This window comes from Oryzias melastigma, linkage group LG14 (assembly GCF_002922805.2).
Source record: "Oryzias melastigma strain HK-1 linkage group LG14, ASM292280v2, whole genome shotgun sequence".
NCBI lineage: Eukaryota > Metazoa > Chordata > Actinopteri > Beloniformes > Adrianichthyidae > Oryzias > Oryzias melastigma.
Window position 1 is genome coordinate 8967834 of NC_050525.1, and position 20480 is coordinate 8988313.

The 20480-nt window shown below is 37.4% G+C and overlaps 1 protein-coding gene across 2 annotated transcripts in view; it reads left to right on the top strand.

Annotated features, from left to right (window-relative positions):
- gabrb4 (gamma-aminobutyric acid type A receptor subunit beta4) overlaps positions 1-14836 on the top strand; it is a 76433-nt gene extending 61597 nt beyond the window's left edge. Inside the window, exons 7-10 of one of the 2 annotated variants that reach the window (XM_024265887.2) lie at positions 1876-2028; positions 6881-7137; positions 7752-7841; positions 8137-14836. In XM_024265887.2, coding sequence (XP_024121655.1) covers positions 1876-2028; positions 6881-7137; positions 7752-7841; positions 8137-8490 — 854 coding nt within the window. In that variant the 3' untranslated portion in view covers positions 8491-14836. The remainder of the gene's footprint in view (positions 1-1875; positions 2029-6880; positions 7138-7751; positions 7842-8136) is intronic. The other variant, XM_024265888.2, reaches the window with a different exon arrangement.
- The last annotated feature ends 5644 nt before the right edge of the window (positions 14837-20480 follow it).

A 20480-nucleotide genomic window follows, 5' to 3' on the forward strand; every position in this document is an offset into this window, starting at 1 on the left:
TTCTAATGAACTCCTGCTGCTCTGCAGAAACTATGTTCTTGAGAACAACGCAGTTTTTTCTCTTTTTTTTAGGGATAAAACAACATAATTATAAATAAAAGATCACTAAGACCACTTTTAAATTAGATAAAAAGATGATTGGAGTGGAAGTTTAAGAATTGATAACAACTTGGATTATGTATAACTTGGTTTTTAAACCATGGCAAAGAGATTTATTTGTCCCTTTTGATTGAAATTTTAAACGTGTTAAAATTTTTGTTCATTTCTCAAACCAAACAAAATATTGTCAGGTATTTTACATATGAGCTCATTGCTGAAAAAATAATAACTGTAACTTTCAGAGACTAACATATTTTAAGATGTTTTTTTCTATACAAAACATTGCAAATTTCTAATTAAACCTTTATTTATTAATCTTCCTAAATGCCAGAGAAATTCTTTTATTTGATGTCAGTTATTCCTAACTTAACTAAATTAATGCAAAAGTTTAAAATATTAACATTTAAGCTACTTTTAACACATTTTGTGTAGTTTTTCTCCGTTTTTGTATTAGAAATTACCAATAACAGCAATCACATTTATTAGGTATTAAATCAAGCATTAATTCAATGTTTTTCTTTTGATTACAACCTTAAATTATTTAAAGTCTCTCTCCAATCATCTTTTGAACTATTTTTAAATTGTTCCCAGCTGTCTTTTAATTATAATTATGTTGTTTTTAGCCTAAATTAAAAAGTCTATGTCGTTTTCTTGGACATAGTTTCTGCAGAGTGGCAGGAGTTCATTGGAAATCTGCCTCTGAGTTGTAAGCTAGACTGTTGGCGTGGAGTAAGCCTTCCCGCACTTCCCGGCATCCATCTTTTTATTATCTCTCCCACTAGCCCTGAGTATCCAGTCTTCCAGCTCAGATGAGGAAAGCAAAGACGTTCATGGATCTGTTTGTCTACAGGTGGATGCATCAGAATAGAGTGGAGCAGTGGGCTTATGGCCTGCCCAGTATTCTTCTACGTCACAAATACAATATTTTTTAAAATAATTTTTTTTTGTCTTCTCTTGACCCACAACAATTTGATTGAAGTAATACTCAGAAATGCAATTTTAAGCTGAATTTTCCTTATATATGTCCTCCATCATAATAAAAAAAATGCCACTAAAACATGTTAAAACACCAAAAACATTATTTTCTTCTAAGTGTGTCTTTAAGCAGAAAGAGACTGGTCACTGTGTTGGACAGGCAGATGTTTTGATCAAAGTTTTTTATTTGAAACTATGGTAAAAACAGTTTGAAGTCCAGGCTGTATATAGTGATCTGCTTTGTTTTCCACGTGTTTCCATTGCATTTGGTCTCAGCATTGTTTTGGTGGCTTTAAATTAAAGCCTAATCAAAAGAACAATTAGCGCCTCAGCTAAACCAGCTGATCCGTTCTGCCTGAGTTTACCGTGAATCTCTCACTGTGCGCTCTTTCTTTCTTCCGTCCGTGTGAGGGCACGAGTAGCAATTATCCACTTTTAACGTGCCCTTTTGCTTGTGTTCAGGGAGAGAGAAAGAGCCAAAGAAAAGCGGAGCTGTTCACTGTGACAATTCTCAGAGGGATGTTGGAGCTGCCTGCTGAGATAGGGGGTTGCAGAAAAATGTGCCATGTTTGCGACTTTCTGCCATGTTTAATTGGGATCGAACTTGTCCCCGGAAAGGATTCTATCGCTTTGGGGAAATTAAGTGCTTCATCTGAACAAACGGGGAAATGACCATCCTGCGTATTGTCAAAGTGTAGACTCTGGAACTCTGTAGTGGTTCATTCTTCTTTGCTTTTTACGACTTGTTTACACTTTTGCCCTTCACTTTTCCGAGCTGTCGTCTGTCCTCTCTCCACACAGGTTCATATCCGAGGCTTTCACTGAGTTTCAGGATTAAGAGGAACATCGGATATTTCATCTTGCAGACGTATATGCCCTCCATCTTGATCACCATCCTCTCCTGGGTCTCCTTCTGGATTAATTATGATGCCTCTGCAGCTAGGGTGGCCCTTGGTGAGACAACCGCTGCTGCTTTAACAACCAATTTTCTGTTCCCACGAGTAATCAATCAATATGACAGCCCAACTCATTGATGTTGTTCATGTTAGATGTTTTTGGGGGTGAAAATCCACTTTGCTGGCTGGAAGAATTAAATCAACAGCCAATATTCTCAAACCCTTACCATCATTGGTGTTTGGTGCTATACTTTTGCATTCTAGTTGCTTTGAAGGTCAGACAAACATGTACAATGTACAAAATAGTGTTCCCTTGGTTATCACAAGAGTTACATTCTAAAAATAACTCACGATAAATGAAATCTGCCAGCATGGCTCAGTTGGTTGGGTGTAGAGACACCTGGGTTCAATTCCCAGGGAGCGCAATTACCCTCATCCAGTGTGGGTCCTTAAAGGGTAACCAAACAGGGAAGTTAGAGGCTGACTCCGCCCACAGCCAAAATGTGGAAATCCAGTCAGAGGGGTGGGGCTGGGGAACAGGACTGTGATCATTACTGGAGCTGCAGATCATGACGTGGGACTTCTGAAATTATGTCAGATTTAAATAGTTTGACCAATCACCAGATTCAAATGTAATATCTCATTTCAACCTCTAGAGGGCAGCACACAGACCGTTTTTGACTATATTTTCAAGAATTAAACGAGTTTATTTTACCTTGTCAAAAATTTTGCAATGACCAACAGACAGCACTTTTAAAGCCCCATTTATTGAGGTAAACAGCCAAAAAAAAGTTCATTTAGGGTTTGTTACCCTTTAAGCAAGACCCTTCTTAATACTGCCTAACTGTGTAACCAAAAGTCTGGGTCTCCCTAATTCAGGGATGTGTCAGGAAGGGGCACGGACGTTTTTCTTTTCCATTGGATTCTGATTTTTTAAAACTGGCTGGATATCGAGGTAGATATCGAGGACTAGTTCAGGGGTCTCAAATTGGCAGCCCACAGGCCATTTGCTGCTCCCGAGTCAATATTTTGCAGTCCCCGCCTTAATATGAAAGTTCAATGTCTCCTAACCAATATCTCCTGCATGTCTACACTTCTTTGATGAAAGCTTAGTATTGGTTTTGCAATGTTTCAGCTTGCTTTATGCTTAAAGCTTTGCGTTTGCTTTTGTCGTTAGCAACAGCTGTCAACGTCGTTAGCCCCGTTTCACAGAAGATATTCCTTAGTAGTACATAGACATGAACAAATGTTCAAAAAACTTCTTCAGTAGACATAGACAGTGGATGCAAAAACATATTTTTGGCACAAATGGTATGCAGCCCAGCCTCAGCCAGACTCTGCCTTCAGTGGCCCCTAAGGTAAATTGAGTTTGAGAACCCTGGACTAGTTGTTCTAGTGCAATGGCCACAACTGGAAGTCCTTGACTAGATCCAGAAGTCCTCCTCATACCACAAAAAGAAAAAACCTTAAAATTACAGTTATTCCCATATTAAACTTCAATGAAAGTTTTCTTTTTAAAATTCTTAACACTTTTGGGTCAAGGTTAAGGTAAGTTGTTTAATTTCCGCTTCCAGCCAATGATGTCATGTGACATATTGTCTGCAGCCAAGTCAATCTCTCTCTGAAAGGGCCAGCTGTGACTCAGCTGATTCTACTGTTGCTTTGTTATGAGTGTTTACACTGTTCTCTATGTGGTCTGAAGGATTTTTCTGAAGACATGGTTTAAATGCAAATGTTAGATAAACAACAAATTTTGTGTTGTTCAAATGCAAAAAACATCTTCCAGTGAGGCACAAAGCAAAATATCCAGTCCAATACACTGTACAATAGTTTTAGGTTTAAAAACAAACTAAATGCAAAATTCAAATAATTAATTGGAAAATCGGGATGAGGGAATGTTTGAAAACTGATGAGAAACAAAATCCTGCAGATCATTTAGTAAATTGACAAAAATGTGTAAAAGTTCTCCTACTGACCACAGCAGCTAATGAAGAAATGTCTGTAAATATCACCCAAAAATTATGTATTTTTAAAAGGAAGCAGCTGCCAATTCCAGCCTATCACTCTAAAAAAACAAAAATAAAAAAATAAAAAAAATTTGCAAATGTTTGCAAAAAAGTACAGGAATGGATTTAGTAGATTTTGTACAAACACTCGTGACACAATTAACAGACCATAAATGATTGATGTCCACTCAGGTCCATTACTTTTTACTAAACCTATCAACTGTGAAATGGACACCTCCCTTCTATTACACCATCTTACTCCCAAAAATAAAAAAATAAATAAATTTATTAGAGTACTACTGCAGCAAAACCATATTTACTTTGCTCTTATATCTTCCTTAACTTATAAAATTAAGCATTAATTGCTAAATCCAGTTATAATACAGTAAGTAGTTTTAATAAAATAATCTTAAAAAATTACAAGTTAAACAATAAAATAAATGTTTTTATTACTGTAGCAGGTGAAATCTGTAATTTACATTTCAGATTAATAAACAAGTACCGTTTTAAATTCCATGTAGCGACATGAATTGTCTTTGTTAATATGTACCACATTATTTGTAATTTAAAGTGCTGTACTTTTGATAGACATAAAGTTAGAAAAAAGTATTTTGCTTAAGTGACGAAAGGATTGTCAAAGAATAAATAACCAAGTAAAAAGGTTACTTCACAGTTTATTGTTGCATTACAGAGCCAGAGGTGGTTCTATAAAAAACTGCTATTTTTGTCCTGTATCCTGACGTCCTCACAATATTTATAAGAACAAAATCTCTTTTTTTCCTCCCGAGTAGAGCTAAAACATTTAATAGGATTGTTATATAAGTTTACTGGAGCTTAATGTATCTGTCTTTCAACCATTTTGACATATCTGAAAGCTTTATTAGTTTGAAACGCCCACATTGCCCTGAGTATCATCATTATTACTGTTTCCATGCTGAAATTATCTAAAGCTTCCCCTGTCTCCATCTGTTGTGTGCCTTTTCTTGGGTGTTCCATTAGTTCTAAAATAGCCCCAAATCATGATGCTCCCACCACCACATTTAATCCTTGGTGACATGTTTTTATGGTTGAACATTTTTCTTACAACCCTTTTCTTTCTATACAACTTAACGATAAAACATTCTCAGCATAAAATATAAACAATGATCCTGGAAATAGCACTAACTACCAAAAGTTATTATTATTTTTTTTAGTAGCTGGACTTTGAAGAAAATCTTGAAAAAACTCCATAAGAAATCATTAGCTTTGTGCACACATAGTTTGTTTAAGGCTCAATGTTTATGCATTTAAACTCAAAACATACAAATAAGTCTAAATGTAATTTAGTTGCTGAGATGGCAACAAGGTTCCTCATGAAAAGGAGAAAAAGCACTTAAATAGAGATGTCTTTTTTAACCCTTTAACACCAGAGATATCGCCAACAATCCCTAAAAAACACACAATCTTTGACCTAGGAGAGCTGTTTGACCGTTCATACGATCAACGAGAATCAGTGGATTCTAGCTTGGAGAAAAGCCTCTTTTCATATTGGCTTTGCACCAACACATTATTAACACAAAGTGTCAAATAATGGTGCTTTTCTCCATTAAAGAATTGGCATACAGTATTCCCCCCATATTTTCGGGGGGTTAGGGACTGGAGGAATCCGCGAATACGGAGAACCCCCTCCACCCACCCACGGCCGAAGATGATAATCATCCACCGTCATTATCTTTTTCAACATATCAGGATTTTTTTCAGATGCTTCTGAGTCAGTTGATGCCATTTCTCCATGCAGGTGCATGGAGAGAGGAAGAGGTGCTCCTCTCGCGGAGGGGCGGGAGAGCGCGGACAAAGCTTCCCCGCTCCTCTACCCCTCTGCGCTCTGGAGGGGGCTCTGCTGTGCGGAGACACACTTCAGCAGCGCTGTACCCCAATCGGATGCAAAGCATTTGTACAAACATCTTGAGTTGTCAGAGTTTTTGAACCAATGAACCAGAAGAGTGACATGACAGAAAAAAATATCCAAATACGTGAAATTATGAATAAAGAAACGCAAATAAGCAGGGGATCAGATTGCGTAAACACTTCACTACTGTAAAGTGTTGCATCCCATTGCACGGCTGCTTTTCTCCTGTTCATATTTCGCTGGCATTATGCTAAATGGCTAAACGGTTGAAGAGTTATGGTAGTTGAAAGAATGTAAACACTGGAGCTAAAGCACTGGTGTTAAAAAGGTTAATAAAGTTGTATATTTATATTATATATCAATGTATAATATACATATTGTATATGTATATTATATATGTTTTATATATATATATATATATATATATATATATATATATATATATATATATTTTAGCCCTATCAATTGTAATAAACTTCAGGGTTTAGACATGTCAATCCCCTGAACAAGAACCATGCTGTCAGTTCCAGCTACAACAAGAGAACTTTCTTCTAGAGTTGGAATCTAAAGAGTGAGTGTTAAATTGTATTTTAAATTAAAAAAAATAAAATAAAATAAAAAACCAAATGCAATCACAGACATATCCAACAAGAAAATGGGACCTCTCTTACCATTAAAAGTAAATGTTTTTCCACTTACCAGCAAGTCCATTGATTTTGTTTTAATATAAAAAATTATGTGAAATATTGGTTTTTAAAGATGAAATCAAGAAATAGTCTAAGCCAATAGGGATCAATAAGATTGCAATATCTACAAAGAAATTAGCTTTAATGTTCAGATATTAAGGATGAAGTAGTACCATCCCAACATTGAGACCATGCCAATAGACCTGGGTCAACAAAGTACTATCATTGGTCATTTCTCTTGAAATCTTTGTAAAAGATTATTTTAAGCAATATTTATTTAAAAAGCCAACTTCATTATATTTTAAAAAATTTTGTCTTTGTCTTTTTTAGGTGTGACAACGGTGCTTACCATGACAACAATTAACACCCACCTTAGGGAGACTCTCCCAAAGATTCCATATGTGAAAGCCATCGACGTCTACCTCATGGGCTGTTTTGTGTTTGTGTTCCTGGCCCTGCTTGAATATGCCTTTGTAAATTATGTGTTCTTTGGCCGGGGCCCTGCGCAGCAGAAGAAGCTCAGTGAAAGGCTCGGCAAAGTCAACAACGAGCGCACGAGATACGAAGAGAAGCGCCTGAGGGAACAGGTTTGCATCTTTTTTGCTGCAACTTTACTTTCATTCTCAGTATCAGTGAGAGTTCACCTAGAAAAAAAGGAAAAAAAAAACTCTTGCGCATAGGATTTTTAGCAATTCTTTGATTTACAAACACATCGGTCTATCTTTCAAAGCGCACTAATGCAAGCACAGCCCTATACGCATTCACCCACCATCATCCATCGCTTCTCCCTCAAGCACTGACTGCTTTTTATCGAGCTAAGCCTTTTTCATTGAAATACCAATTCATCTAACTCAACAGTGGTGTTAACATTCCCATTTCTTATTTAGGCCGATGTCTATGTTGATGCTGTGGGCTTTATTCAGTCTCCCTTTGCCCCCTTGTATGTTTTAAGGCATGTTTCCTCAGTAAATCAGACAAAACATCCAAATACAAGTCACGAAAATTGGCATTGCAGCTAACATTTCCTGCTACATCGAGACTGAATAAAGCTGCCCTTGTTCTCTGTGTGTGAAGTTCTCAATTCTATGCTATTAAAGAGTTGTTCCTGTTTACTCTGTGTGTTACGCGAAAAAAAATGATAATCTGCTTGTATTTTAGAGTCGTTTTAATGTTCTTTTCATTTTTTCTTTCACATTGCAAGGACTCCATTTCCGTGCCGTTTCAAACCAACACCTTCAGGTCATTTACACAGCGAAGAAATCTGTATCTCGAGGAACAAAGAAAAGTTGGGGTACATGTATTTAGCAATCATATCAGCTGTAGGCCAGCTTTCACTAAAAAGTGGAATGATTAATACTAATCCATTTTTTGTCACTTTTTTTGCAAGTGAAATGATAAATATTTAATGTCTAAACTCTTGCTAGTTATTTCTGTTGCATGCCAGAAAGTACATTCCATATCATCCCTGCATTTTGCTTTAGGTTGACAGCTTTAAGGATGACAGGGGGCTTAGATAGCAAGTCTTTGGGGATCTGGGGCCACTCTGTATTTCCGCCCTCCCTGACTTTCTGTGTCCTTCCTCTCAGGTGGATGCCTACGGGAACATCCTCCTCACCACACTGGACATGAACAACGAGGTGATGCCTTCTGACGTGGGGAGCAGCGTCAGTGACTCTCGGAATTCCGTGATGTCCTTCGACAGCTCCGGAGTCCAATTCAGGAAGCCTATGGCGCCTCGAGATGGCTACAGCCATCACTCGCTGGACCGGAGTGCCATGAGGAGTCGGGCCAACTGCCGGCTAAGACGGCGCTCCTCAAAGCTCAAGTTGAAAATCCCAAACCTCTCAGATGTTAGCACCATTGACAAGTGGTCCCGGGTCATTTTTCCCATCACCTTTGGATTTTTCAACCTAATCTACTGGTTGTACTATGTGAATTGATGTGCATCCCACTAGGAATCATGGGCCATATTTTGAGAGCACATTAAATTGGCTTTGATACAGTTCCAAAATATGTATACACATATACAAGTTGAAAATATGTATATGCATATTTCTATATAATATATTTATATATACACACATGTGAAATCCGAAGGACCTTTCTGCTGTACAAAGTATTGCTAGGATGACTTGAATGTTTACTTGTGCGAGAAGAATTTCAAGGCTTTGAGTTTTCTTTTTTCCTCCTGAAACTAACAAACAAATAAATCCCATCAGGGGTTTCTGGAACTAAAGACTGCATGATATTTTTGCTATAAAAGAAAAAAAAAAAGAAAGAAAGATAAAAAAAATGTTCAAGAAAAAAGCAAATGCTCTTGAGAAGGAAAAGATGTCTCAGAGTCCCGTTGACTTTTTATCGACTCAGAAATCCTCCTCTGCAGCTCATCAAGTCAGTGGTGGCTTGTCTGTTCAGACATCGGCTGAGTGAGATCCTTGGCAGAAACCTCCGAAAACCCCCACACTCCTTCTGACCCCACAAACACCGAGACCACCCCATCCTCACAACCCACCCCTCCCCCAGCCATCACATGGATAACACACACGGAATACTCCGGTTTTACTATGTACAGCAACCACGTTTGGATTATGTGTTGTTCCTCGGGTTTTTTGAAGTGGTATTGTTCTCTTTATTAGGCATCAACTCTGGCCTGCTGGTCTCCGCGCCGGAGGGGGCCACACGGTTGGGATGTTTGACCGCTGCACCTCCGCCCCAAAGCTAACACAAACTTGTATTCCTTTTCATGTCATTTTGAGAAAACGCATCCTCGTGTAGGGGCGGGGGTGGGGAGCCTTTTTTCTTTAGTTTGTTTCGTTCTGTTTTTTAATATTCATCACGGTTAAAAACAAGTACTGAGTAATGTAGATATGATTTTGTCTTGAAAAATACTGTGATTTCCAAGGGTGTCCGAACATGTTCTAGAGCTTAGGGCATTATGAGACGGAAGAGTCAAAGGTTGACGATGATACGAAAGAAAAAAGTTTGCATATTCTGTACATTTTATCATTCAGTATTCTCATGGAAGTATTCCTGTGCGTGTTTCTTTCCTCTTGACAGTTTATTCACATTCTCTATAGATGCAGAGTCCATTCACCTCCCGTCACGCTTTGTGTTAAGAGAAACAGGGGATTGCCTTTGTTTGTTCTTTGTTTCCAATTATTCCTCGGTAAAGACATCTGTATTCCAAAAGATCCGTTTGGCAAGTTGCCATTTTAGTTTGTTTTGTTTGTTTCTGTTATTTCTTCTGTGTTCAGGTCGCTGTGTTGTTAGGCAAGACCACTAGGATGGTTTTGATGAATCCCAAGCAGAGAAAACGGGTTCCACATCTCATATTTTGATGATCGCACTCCGTAAAAAAAAACAAAAACAAAAAAAAAAAATCTGAAAAAAAAAAACTTGGTTACACTTGGGGAAAAAATGTCTGAGAAATAGCCATTAATTGAATTACGTGATGACCGAAATGCCTATAATTCATACTGTTTGTCTCAAAATTTACACCTACGTTGCATTTATGGCACTCAGGTTTATTTGCAGAGAAATGAAAAGTGTTTGAACTTGTGTTCTGTTTAGTCCAACTTCATGGTTTTGTTTTAGAGTTTAAACAGCCATCAAGTAGGCAGTAAAGACAAAAGAAGACAACAAAAATGGATACACTGTTGGAAAGGTTCGCAGGAAAAGACGGGGTACAGATAAGGTATAGTTAAAAAAAAAAAAAAACATCGAAATTGTCAACTTGCCAATACAAAATAAGTGAATTTTTACAAAAACAAAGAGGGCTGCAGAGTGTCAAGAAATGGACGTGTCATGGCTCTGCTGTAGACCGCATTGGTGTAGCATGAATGAGATGTTTGCAAAAAGAAATACTGATCAGAAGCAGTCTCCCCAAGTCATCGTGAAGTTCGTACAGTGTTGTGGCCTGAGCTGTGATGTCGTTTCAGTGTTTCTTTTTGTTTACATCTTATACAGAGTGCCTTAAATAAGACGTGTTTAAGAAGCTTAGATAAAAAAAAATGGAGATTAGCAAAAATACATGAAGAAACCAGATTTGTACTAAAAAAATAAGCTTGAAAGCAGTTTTGGAAAAATAAAAAACTCAAAAGTGGGTTGTCAGAGCACATCAAGGATTTGACACAAAAACATAGTCGGACTTCCGGTGGACACACATCAACTAAAAAAGAACAAAAAAACAATGAAGCGAAGATGTTGTCTTTTTATTTCCATTCTTCTTTCCATCTTAAATTTAGCACCTCTCTGCAGTAAATTGCGACCAAATGACATCGTGTGGGACACAAAAGCTTTATTGTGCTTTCTCCACATATGCAGTAGTACTCCCTGACACCTGTGAACTGACTATGACGATCCCCTTTAAACTCATTGTAGACATCCCTGTGACACGTATGCTGCAAGCTGAACTTCTGACTCCTGAAGTTCTGTCACGTGAGACACTCAGATGAAATACTAGATGTAATTCTCTTATTAGTATTTAGTTTTTACAGTTAGATGAGGAGTGGAATTCTATAACATTTATGGAGTATTGACTCGTTTACGATTAGTATAATACTTATGATGTTTAATGTAGCAAGGGGTCCCTGCATTAGGGCTACTTTGGATGTGACCATTTATATATATATGTTGCTTTTTTATTTAATTTGGTTATTGATTAAATTAATTAGATGTTACAAGAATTTAGAATCATTCGGATAATATACTATTTTTTATTTATTTATTGCTCTGCACACTACCAACTTGCCAAACTGTTGAAGTATATTTACGAAGACAATATGAGGCCAGAGTTTGATAAAAGCATGGTCTGGCTCAACCGTGCTCTCTGTGAGATGCCCGCCGAGTATTGCATTTGCAATGCAAACTAACTTAACATCAATTTCTCATTCAGAGTGCTTTAAGAATTGTATACAAACATACAGTTCAGGTATTTTTTTTTTCCAAGACACACATCCTTAATGAGCCCTAAACATCCACGGAGGGGAACACATTATTAGCCCTTCCAGGCCCACACTAAAACCGCCCATTCCTATCCGACATACTTACATCCTGCTTTCAGGCCATTAAATCAGCACCTTCATCCCAGAAGCTGTGAGGATATTCTGTTTGAAGCTTTCTTTAGAATATTTGTCTAAACAAAAGAGGGAGAATACATTTCTTTATTTGTGTGAGGAGTACAGAAGGGTAGGGAAAAAAGGTGTTGAACCGATTTCAATGTGAATTTTCTTGCCTCTAGTGTATATGTGTAATTACATGTGAAATGTACTGTAAATATAATATCTTTCACTGAATAGTTCTTAATGCATGAACAAAAACATGGCAGTTCGTAATACCAGCTAGCCTCACTGCTAACGGCATGGACAGCTTTTCTAGCATTGGCATACTTCTGCAAACGAAACCTAAAAGTGAAAAACATAAAGTACACGGTGTGGGCAAAATAATTCGAGGAGTCAACACAAATTCCTCTTACAGTGAAGGAGTTTCCAGTGGCCTTGAGCTTTTCTGAATTTGCCTGATTTTTTCATTAAGTCTAGGTGTTAGCTTAAACGTTAGCATGCTAAGTTTTCCTCAGAACGCTTATAGTGATTAGTTAATAGTAATTCTGCAGATGGACCGGCATCCTGTTATAAGCTTTATCTTTTCCTGCTTAACTTCATTTTATTTTGGCTAAAAAATTTTAGTCAGAATGCTTTAAACTGTGATGAAAAAAGACAAGGACTTAGCAAGAAGTTCTGCTCCCAAGGAGTAACGAACAACACAATAGATTTATTTGTTGAAACAGATTAATGAAACTAATGTAGCTAAATACCACCACTGTGATCAAACACAATATTTGCCAATTAACAAGTGATAACATAAACCAATAACAGAAGAATTAGTGCTCAATTAAAGTTGCTAATTTCAAGAATTGAAAGGTTTCTACCTTGAATTTTTCAACTTTATGACGACAATTCTGATTATGTTGAGCTCTAATGAAGTGATTCATGCTCCATGTGCCTAAAAACATGATTCATCTGTTTAATATTTTTCTATATAAAAAAAAAGAGAGAACAGTGTTTTTAGAGAGGTCTCCTATTCTGCTGCTCCACAAGGACGGCTGTGAGTGCCCTTAAACAAGACGCAAACAACTGTAAAAATTGATGGGTTTTGTAATCGTTTCGTTGCCATCTTGGCAGGATGTGACATCACAAACCCCCAACCATTTCAAAAAGCTTGACAAACAAGTTCAAGAGTTGTTGAAAAATACCCAGTTAGGCATTTGTAGAGCAAAAGAAACCGCAAATCAAGACACAAGCCCTCATATCTAGCAGTTACATTTTTTTTAATATATTTTTATGTCTAGGTATGTAGACAAAAAAAGATTTTGAACCAACCTAAGCATGCTTACTTTTATTCTAAAGATAAATTATTTCTCGTTTGTGTAAATAGTTACTGACTTGATGACTAACAAGCTCCTAATAGTAAATTTTCATGCTTTTTAAATACATTTTAACCATAAATTAAATGCAACGGTAGCATATTTTAGTGAGGTGTGCTAAACAAAGAAAAAAAAAATAGAAATTCCAAAACACTTTTGCCTCCTGATACAAATTTAACTTTTTTGGTGGGTAAAAGCAGGTTAAATTTTACAGGATTTCTGAGTAATTCATCAAACATTTTCTGCTCCAATCCACTGCAGCAAAATGTCAAATATTACATTTCACATGGCTGACCCACCAAAGACTCCTCACTGTAAGAAGAACTTTTGTTGTCATTTTTGCTATTTTGTACATACCTTGTAGGTTTTGTTTTGCATGACCTAAGTTTTAAAAGGTTTATTTTCCTATATTTTTACTCTACATCATCCAGTCCATCTCCACAGCCAGGAAAATAAAAAAAAAGTAAGATCCAGTGTTTACATGCTCAAATTGCACTTGTTTTACAGCCAGCTCTATAAATCTTGTAAAAGAAATCTTTTGTACAGCTGGAGGACAAAGGTAACCACGGATCATGTGATTCAAGCGAATCACGATTATGTACTTCAAAAAAATGTATTTACTGTAAATCACGCAATCTGGGATAGATGCACCAAGTGCATGCTGTAGATTTATCAGGTTTAGCATAAGCATTAACATCAGACACCCTTCAACTACAAAGGATGTAAAGGATGCTCACCAGTAGCATCTGAACGTAGAAGCCATGTGATTGCACACAGAGAGGGTGTTCCCTGATTTTCTCTTTGATAGGTTTTCTCTGGTCGTGGCCTCCTATCAACTACAGTGTGAGGGTCACTCACAAGAGGCTGTGTTGATTTCTTGCTACACATCAGTATTCTGAACCTCCCTCTTTGTGAGGCCCTACCAGAAAGACTGTCTTGTGTTAAACCAGGAAGTAAAAGAACAAAAAAAAGAAGATTTTTTTCACTATTTCAATTATTTGACAGAGAGATGAAGAAGCCCACAATATACACAGCTCATTTATTTTTCTGTATTAGTAATTTTGATTCATTGATGTGTTCATTTTCTGATTTTTCGCATTTGTTGCATTTGTTATGGATTGTTATTCTTACCGTTGTTGTTGTTTTATCATGAGAAGGAAATGTAATTTCATCTGATGTACTGGCACTGAAAGAAAACTGCATTTGGGTTTTGTACTGTAAATCGTTTTGTTCACATTTGGCGCTTATTTGTTTCAGTTGTTTAATAATGAGGTGTTGGATTTCATTTGGAGTATCAGTACTCTTTGGGTTCAACATTTGTGTAGTACCAAGTTGTATTTCTTTTTGTCAGTGCAAATTAATGTTATAGTGTCAATCAGCTTTTTTAGGTGTTTGAACAAAATGTGTTTTTTACAAATACAAAATGTTCAAGTATGTGGTTTAAAAAAGGGTTAACATTCAAACAACCGACTTTTTACAAATAAAGGCTTATACAGTAAAGAAAGCTAATGTCTTTTTCATTTGCCCTTTGTGGACTAATATGCAGAATTTCTTTCCTTTTTTACTTTTTAAACATTTATTTTTTGTATTAGTCCCCAAAAGGTAAATTCTCTACAATGTTTGCAACATAGGTGGATACAATCAGGTAATATATTTTCTCATTTCTGATTCAAGAAGCTGTCAGAGCTCTGACTTTTTAAGTTGCTGTCTTGCTTTCGATAAGGACTGTTGAGTATGAAAACAGCCCGAAAAACAAAATTTAAAAAGAGTTAAGATTGTCTTCTTTTAATTTGATTACAAAACATTGCGCGTTTACACCTTCTTTCATACCCTATTTCCTGAATAAAGACGCAAAGTGACTCCTGCTGACAAGTGTTATTTAATTTCAGTGACTGGAAAATAAACAGCAATATTGAGCAAATAATTTTCTGCCTCTTGGGCCGGTTCAACATCAACCTCTTTAAAGACTTTTGGTTATTAATTAATTCAGTGAAAACTCTTCGCTGGGACTTTTTGTCCTTTGGTTGAGGACATGATGCTATTTATGGGTCCACATTTAGATTTATTTTCTTTGCGGCGCTCATTTTTAGTTGGTGAGGGTAGAAAGAGCAGCTTGTAAATCTAACCACACCTGAAGCAGCGAGAACACAGTCTGTTTCAATGACCAAGCAAAAAAGCTGTGCCGCACTCGATTTCAAGGGTGTGTTCAGATCAGGACAGCCTGGCTGACTAAGTTCACCTGAGCAAGGAGTGTTGACCTTGGTTCGCTTTTACGTTTCATTTTCAAGAGCGGATCTAATTTTTTTGGACATCATGCAGTGACAACTGCTGCAGTTAGGGAGCAACACAATCTGTGACTATTGGGGAAAAAAGCATGAAGTCAAAATAAAGTATAGTACAAAAAGCTATTTCATAAACTTATGATCATTTGGGAACTCCTTTGTACTCTAGTCTCCCCATGAGACATTTTTAATTTTCTGTGTAAATTCTATTAGCGGCCTGTCTCTTATTGACATCCGTTCCTGTAAACAAGTTCAAAGAAATATCCTGAAAAATCGACGCCGGTCTCCTTTAGGCTCGGTCACTTTTGAACCCCACCCAAATATTTTTTTGGAATAAATGCTGGGGCTACTAGTGTAAAATATACACTGTCTACTTTCTTAGCCACACCTATCCAAGTGCTTGTTAACGTAAATTTCGAATCAGCCAATCACATGGCAGCAACTCAATCTAATTAGGCATGTAGACATAGTCAAGAGGATCTGTTGGAGTTCAAACTGAGCTTTGAAACAAGAAAGAAAGGTGATTGAAGTGACTTTAAACACGGCATGGTTGTTGGTGCCAGATGGCCCGGTCTGAATATTTCAGAAACTGATGATCTACAGGGATTTTCACCCACAATCATCTCTACGGTTTACAGAGAATGGTCAGAAAAAGAGAAAATATCCACTGAGGAGCAGTTCTCTGGATGGAAATGTCTCGTAGATGGTAGAGGTCAGAGGAGAAGGACCAGACTGGTTCCAGCTGATAGAAAGACAATAATAACTCAAATGACCACTAGTAAAAACTAAGGTCTGCAGAAGAGCATCTCTGAACACACAACACGTCCAACCGTGAGGCAGATGGTCTACAGCAGCGAAAGAACACACCAAGAGTCACTCCTGTCAGCTGAGAACAGGAATTCACACAGACTCACCAAAACTGGACAATAGAAGATTGGAAAAACAAACGATGTGACTCCATATCTGCTGCAACATTCAGATGGTAGGGTCCGAATTTGTCATCATGAAAGCATGGATCCATCCTGCCTTGTATCTACGGTTTAGGCTAGTGGTGGTAGTGCAATGGTGTGGGGGGATATGTTCTTACTATACTCTGGGCCCCTTAGTACCAATTGATCATGGTTACAAGACTCAGGCTACCTGAGTATTGTTACTGTCCATGTCCATCCCTTTATGACCACAGTGTACCATCTTCTGGTGCTACTTCCAGGAGTATGGGGCGCCAGGTCATAAAGCTGGAATCATCTAAGACTGATTTCTTAAACATGACACTGACTTCACTGGACCCCAATGACCTCCACAGTCACCAAACCGAAAGATCCCCTTTAGGATGTGGTGGACCGGTAGATTGTCATCATGGATGTTCTGCCAACAAATCTGCAGCAACTGTATGATGCTATCATGTCAATATGGACTAAACTCTCCGAGGAATGTTTCCAGTACCTTGCTGAATCTATGCCACCAAGGATGAAGGCAAAAGGGGGTATACCGCAGTACTAGCAAGGTGTACCTAATAAAGTGTCTAGTGATTGGATAGCACTGTACTTCATTGTATCATCCAATCTTCTGTTGCTATTGAGCTCATTACATTTCCTTTCATTCTGTTGGAGGCTTGTCTGGCTATGGAGCGTTTTTGTGCAAAGTTGGGACTGGACATTGCATGTACTGGTTGCACCATTGGCTAGAAAGTTCAGTAGATCTCTACCATACCTGTCTTTTTATACTTCTGGTAACACTGTAAACTGCTTTAGTGATACCATATTGCTGTATCAGTTTAATTCAATCATAAAACATCCTCTGAAGTTGTTTCTACATTTTGTGTCCATAAATATGATACCAACTGTTTTTTTAGTTTACCCATCATAGTTAATATTAAGACATTATATTTTAAATGTCGGGCCATTCCAAAAAATTTCCGACTATCGCCAGGCTTCTGTTAAAAGATATACTGTTTTCAAGACTTCTGTGTCTTCTAATGAGTCGAGAGTTTTGTCCTCTTTCCAACTGAGATGCATGGCTTGTCCTATTAACCCTTAACCTGTCTTTGGTTCGCTGGATGGTCTCCCAGTATTCACATCTTTGCTGATCAGTCCCTACATTCACTTGCAAGCCAACTGCAACCAATGATTTGAGATGGACGGAATTTTTACAGACAAAGTAAACCATCTACGAATTAAAACGTTTATCTGGACCAAACAACCTTTTGACCTCTGAGACGTTTCTGTTGATAAATCTGCTTATTGATCCCATTAATAGCTAAACTTTAAAGCTTTTTTCTGCCTCAGAAACCCACAAGTCTAAAAAAACAAGACCTGAAAATGCAGCACCATGAAAAATTACAATGCTTTTTACAATGATACTCAGCAATAAAGTGCTTTTTACAAAAGGGCACGCTTAAAATGTGTATTTTTAAATCCTACCAGGCAAGATTAAGTCCAAACAATAGGAATTTGCCCAGTAGCTTTAAATATATGTGTAATATTTTTGCCATGCCACAGATGAAAAACAAGTCCAGGCTGATGGGATGGATGCTAGCACCTCTTGACCCTGAGCAGTTGACATTACCAACCATCAAACCCCGTAATTGATTGTAATTTTTATAATCTAAAAAGATAGGGATTTCTGTCCTCGGGTTTCTAACCAGAATCAACATTGATGCCTTTGAGCAGTCCTCATTCCAGGCTTCATTAATCGCTGGTGAAATGTGACATCCCCAAACACATATTTCCGAGGAGAGGACCCCGGGCCTAGTGTGTAAACGGTACATATCCATACAAATGACAAGCACGCAACTCGCATTTCAAGAGTAAAAAGTTGCAGTAATGCAAAACGACCAGCAGTCTGAAGCCACGCTAACAGCAGCTTGATGACTGTAAAGACCAGAGCTGAAGGCTAGAAGTGAGCACGCTCACTGTGACAGTGCTAACACGCTGATGTTTAACGAGAATAATTTTTATAATTGTTCACCATTTGATTTAGCATGCTAGCTCCCTACCATCTGCTAATTAGCACCAAACATCATGCTGAACTGAGGCTGAGTGGAACGAAACTCAAAAATGGGGGTAATTTATTGAACAGGTATAGGGAAGAAACTTCAGTATTTTCTATTTTGGAGATATTTATATATTTTTTGAAGTTTATGCTTGTCTTGTAAGACAAAATGTTAGTTTCATTGAATTTTTAGCCAGCAGGTCTTTGAGACAGGATTGTTTTTGTCATGACAACAAAAACTGTCTGTCTGTAGGACCAAAGAAAGACTTTGGCTTTCCAGTAATTACAATCTCACATCATTTTAAGTAGGGCTGGGTTAATGAAATCGATTAATCGATCTGAATTGATTTAAGTTTTATAGATCAACAATCGATTCATAAAAATTATTAATCGATTTAGCACATAAAGCTAAAGTCCGCTAGTTTGACGCCAACGTTTAATGGAATTTCACTCATTTTACAGTATGTGAACTGTATTAGATTCATATAAAGATATTCAAATCATATACTAGATTATTAACGTAATTCTAAACAAATGTGTATAAATGTGTAAATTAAAAATTTTATTGAATTGAAGAATCGGAAAAAGTCAGAATCGAATTGATTCAGGCTCTTGTGAATTGAATTGAATAATTTCTGGAAGTTATAATCAATACCCAGCCCTAATTTTAAGTTGTAAACATTGACTGTATCTGAGAACTGGACCGAATGAGTGTGGTGTCACTTATAGAGATCTCTTGGTTTAGGTTCCAACAGAAAGAAGTCAGTTCAGTCTCCATTTTTTTTGCGATACGAATGTCACCATGTTGGAACCACGAATCCTCAGTAGGCAGTGATTGGTCCAAATTGGTCTAAGTCAGCGTTTCTATGGCAACCCCTCTAGCTTACTTGATGCAAGTTTGTTGGTAAGCCACACCCCTACCACTTGAAAGCGTGCTATAAGGACTCTGTCAGTCAAACATTTTGAACGCTCAATATGAGGGCAAGCAGGTATCACCTGCTTTTGTTGAGACATCTGATTGGTCAGTTTATAACTTGAATAACTTGCACTACAGAAACAGTAATTTTTTAAAAAAATGGATTAGCAAGAAACATTTTCAAAAAAACTAAGATTGCAAAAATGGTAATTCTGACAAGTAAAATAATTGATTAATAGTTCTTAATTTGGGATTTTGGCTTTTTGGAACCAGTGGGCACTTCCTGTTTGGAAAAGGAGGAGAAAGAGGTTACTCAGTCCAGTTCTCATACACAGTCAATTGTCAAAAAAATTTGAATTAGAAGTTTTGAAGATCTGGTTTTATGTTTTGTTCACATAGGGTATACATTCAAGAACATGCTAAAAGTCGTGAATGTCGCAACCCAATACTATTGCATGTCCATTAAGTTGGGAGAGGCTTGGTGCCAAATGTGGAAGCCGTGTAAGTCTTGCAAATCTTTCTCCAGGCGCTTTATTTCTTTTCTTTCACTGCTCTATTCCAATATATGAAAGACTTATTGTCATGAAATTTCGGCTTGGCACAAACCGCAATTATTAATTTCACCTGCATGATCAATTTTCAAACGGTTGGCACTTCTGTGAATTAAAAGGAACGCCATCCATCCGTCACTACCATCACCGTACTATCCCTCAAGTTCAACCCGGTTTAACTTCCAACGCGTGTTTTTGTTTTATACGAAAAGCAAGGAAACGGTTATAGAAACTTGCGTTGTGACGCGTGAGCGCCAGAGTTTTGACCATAAAATGCGTGTTAATGCACATTTACATACATTTTTCATCGAAAACTGTTGCTTGAATGCGTGTGTGGAAAACTAACAATTTATGAATTAATTCATGTTATAATTTATGCTATAATCCTCATACATATGATTGTAACTTTAAGAACAATGTCTGGAGTTGAGTAATTATCAACAATAATCTAATCTAATCTAATCTAATAATAATATTTCCCAGGCGATCCCAATGGAAAGGGGCCTTCATAGATATGACTCTACCCCTCTGACCCCTCTTGGCTGACTTGGAAATACCTCGGTGTCCTCCCCACAGCAGCTGGAGGAGCTTGCTGAAAGAATGTGTGGATCGCTGCTCAAACAGTTGCTTCTGTGACTTAGTCCCAGATAAGTGGTAGAAAATGGATACATGGATGCATCCGACCATGTAGTGAATTTTGCATGAGCATTTCCAGGCCTTTTTCCTGTTATCTTAATGGCTTTTTGGCTTTCCTTTATACTTAAAGGTC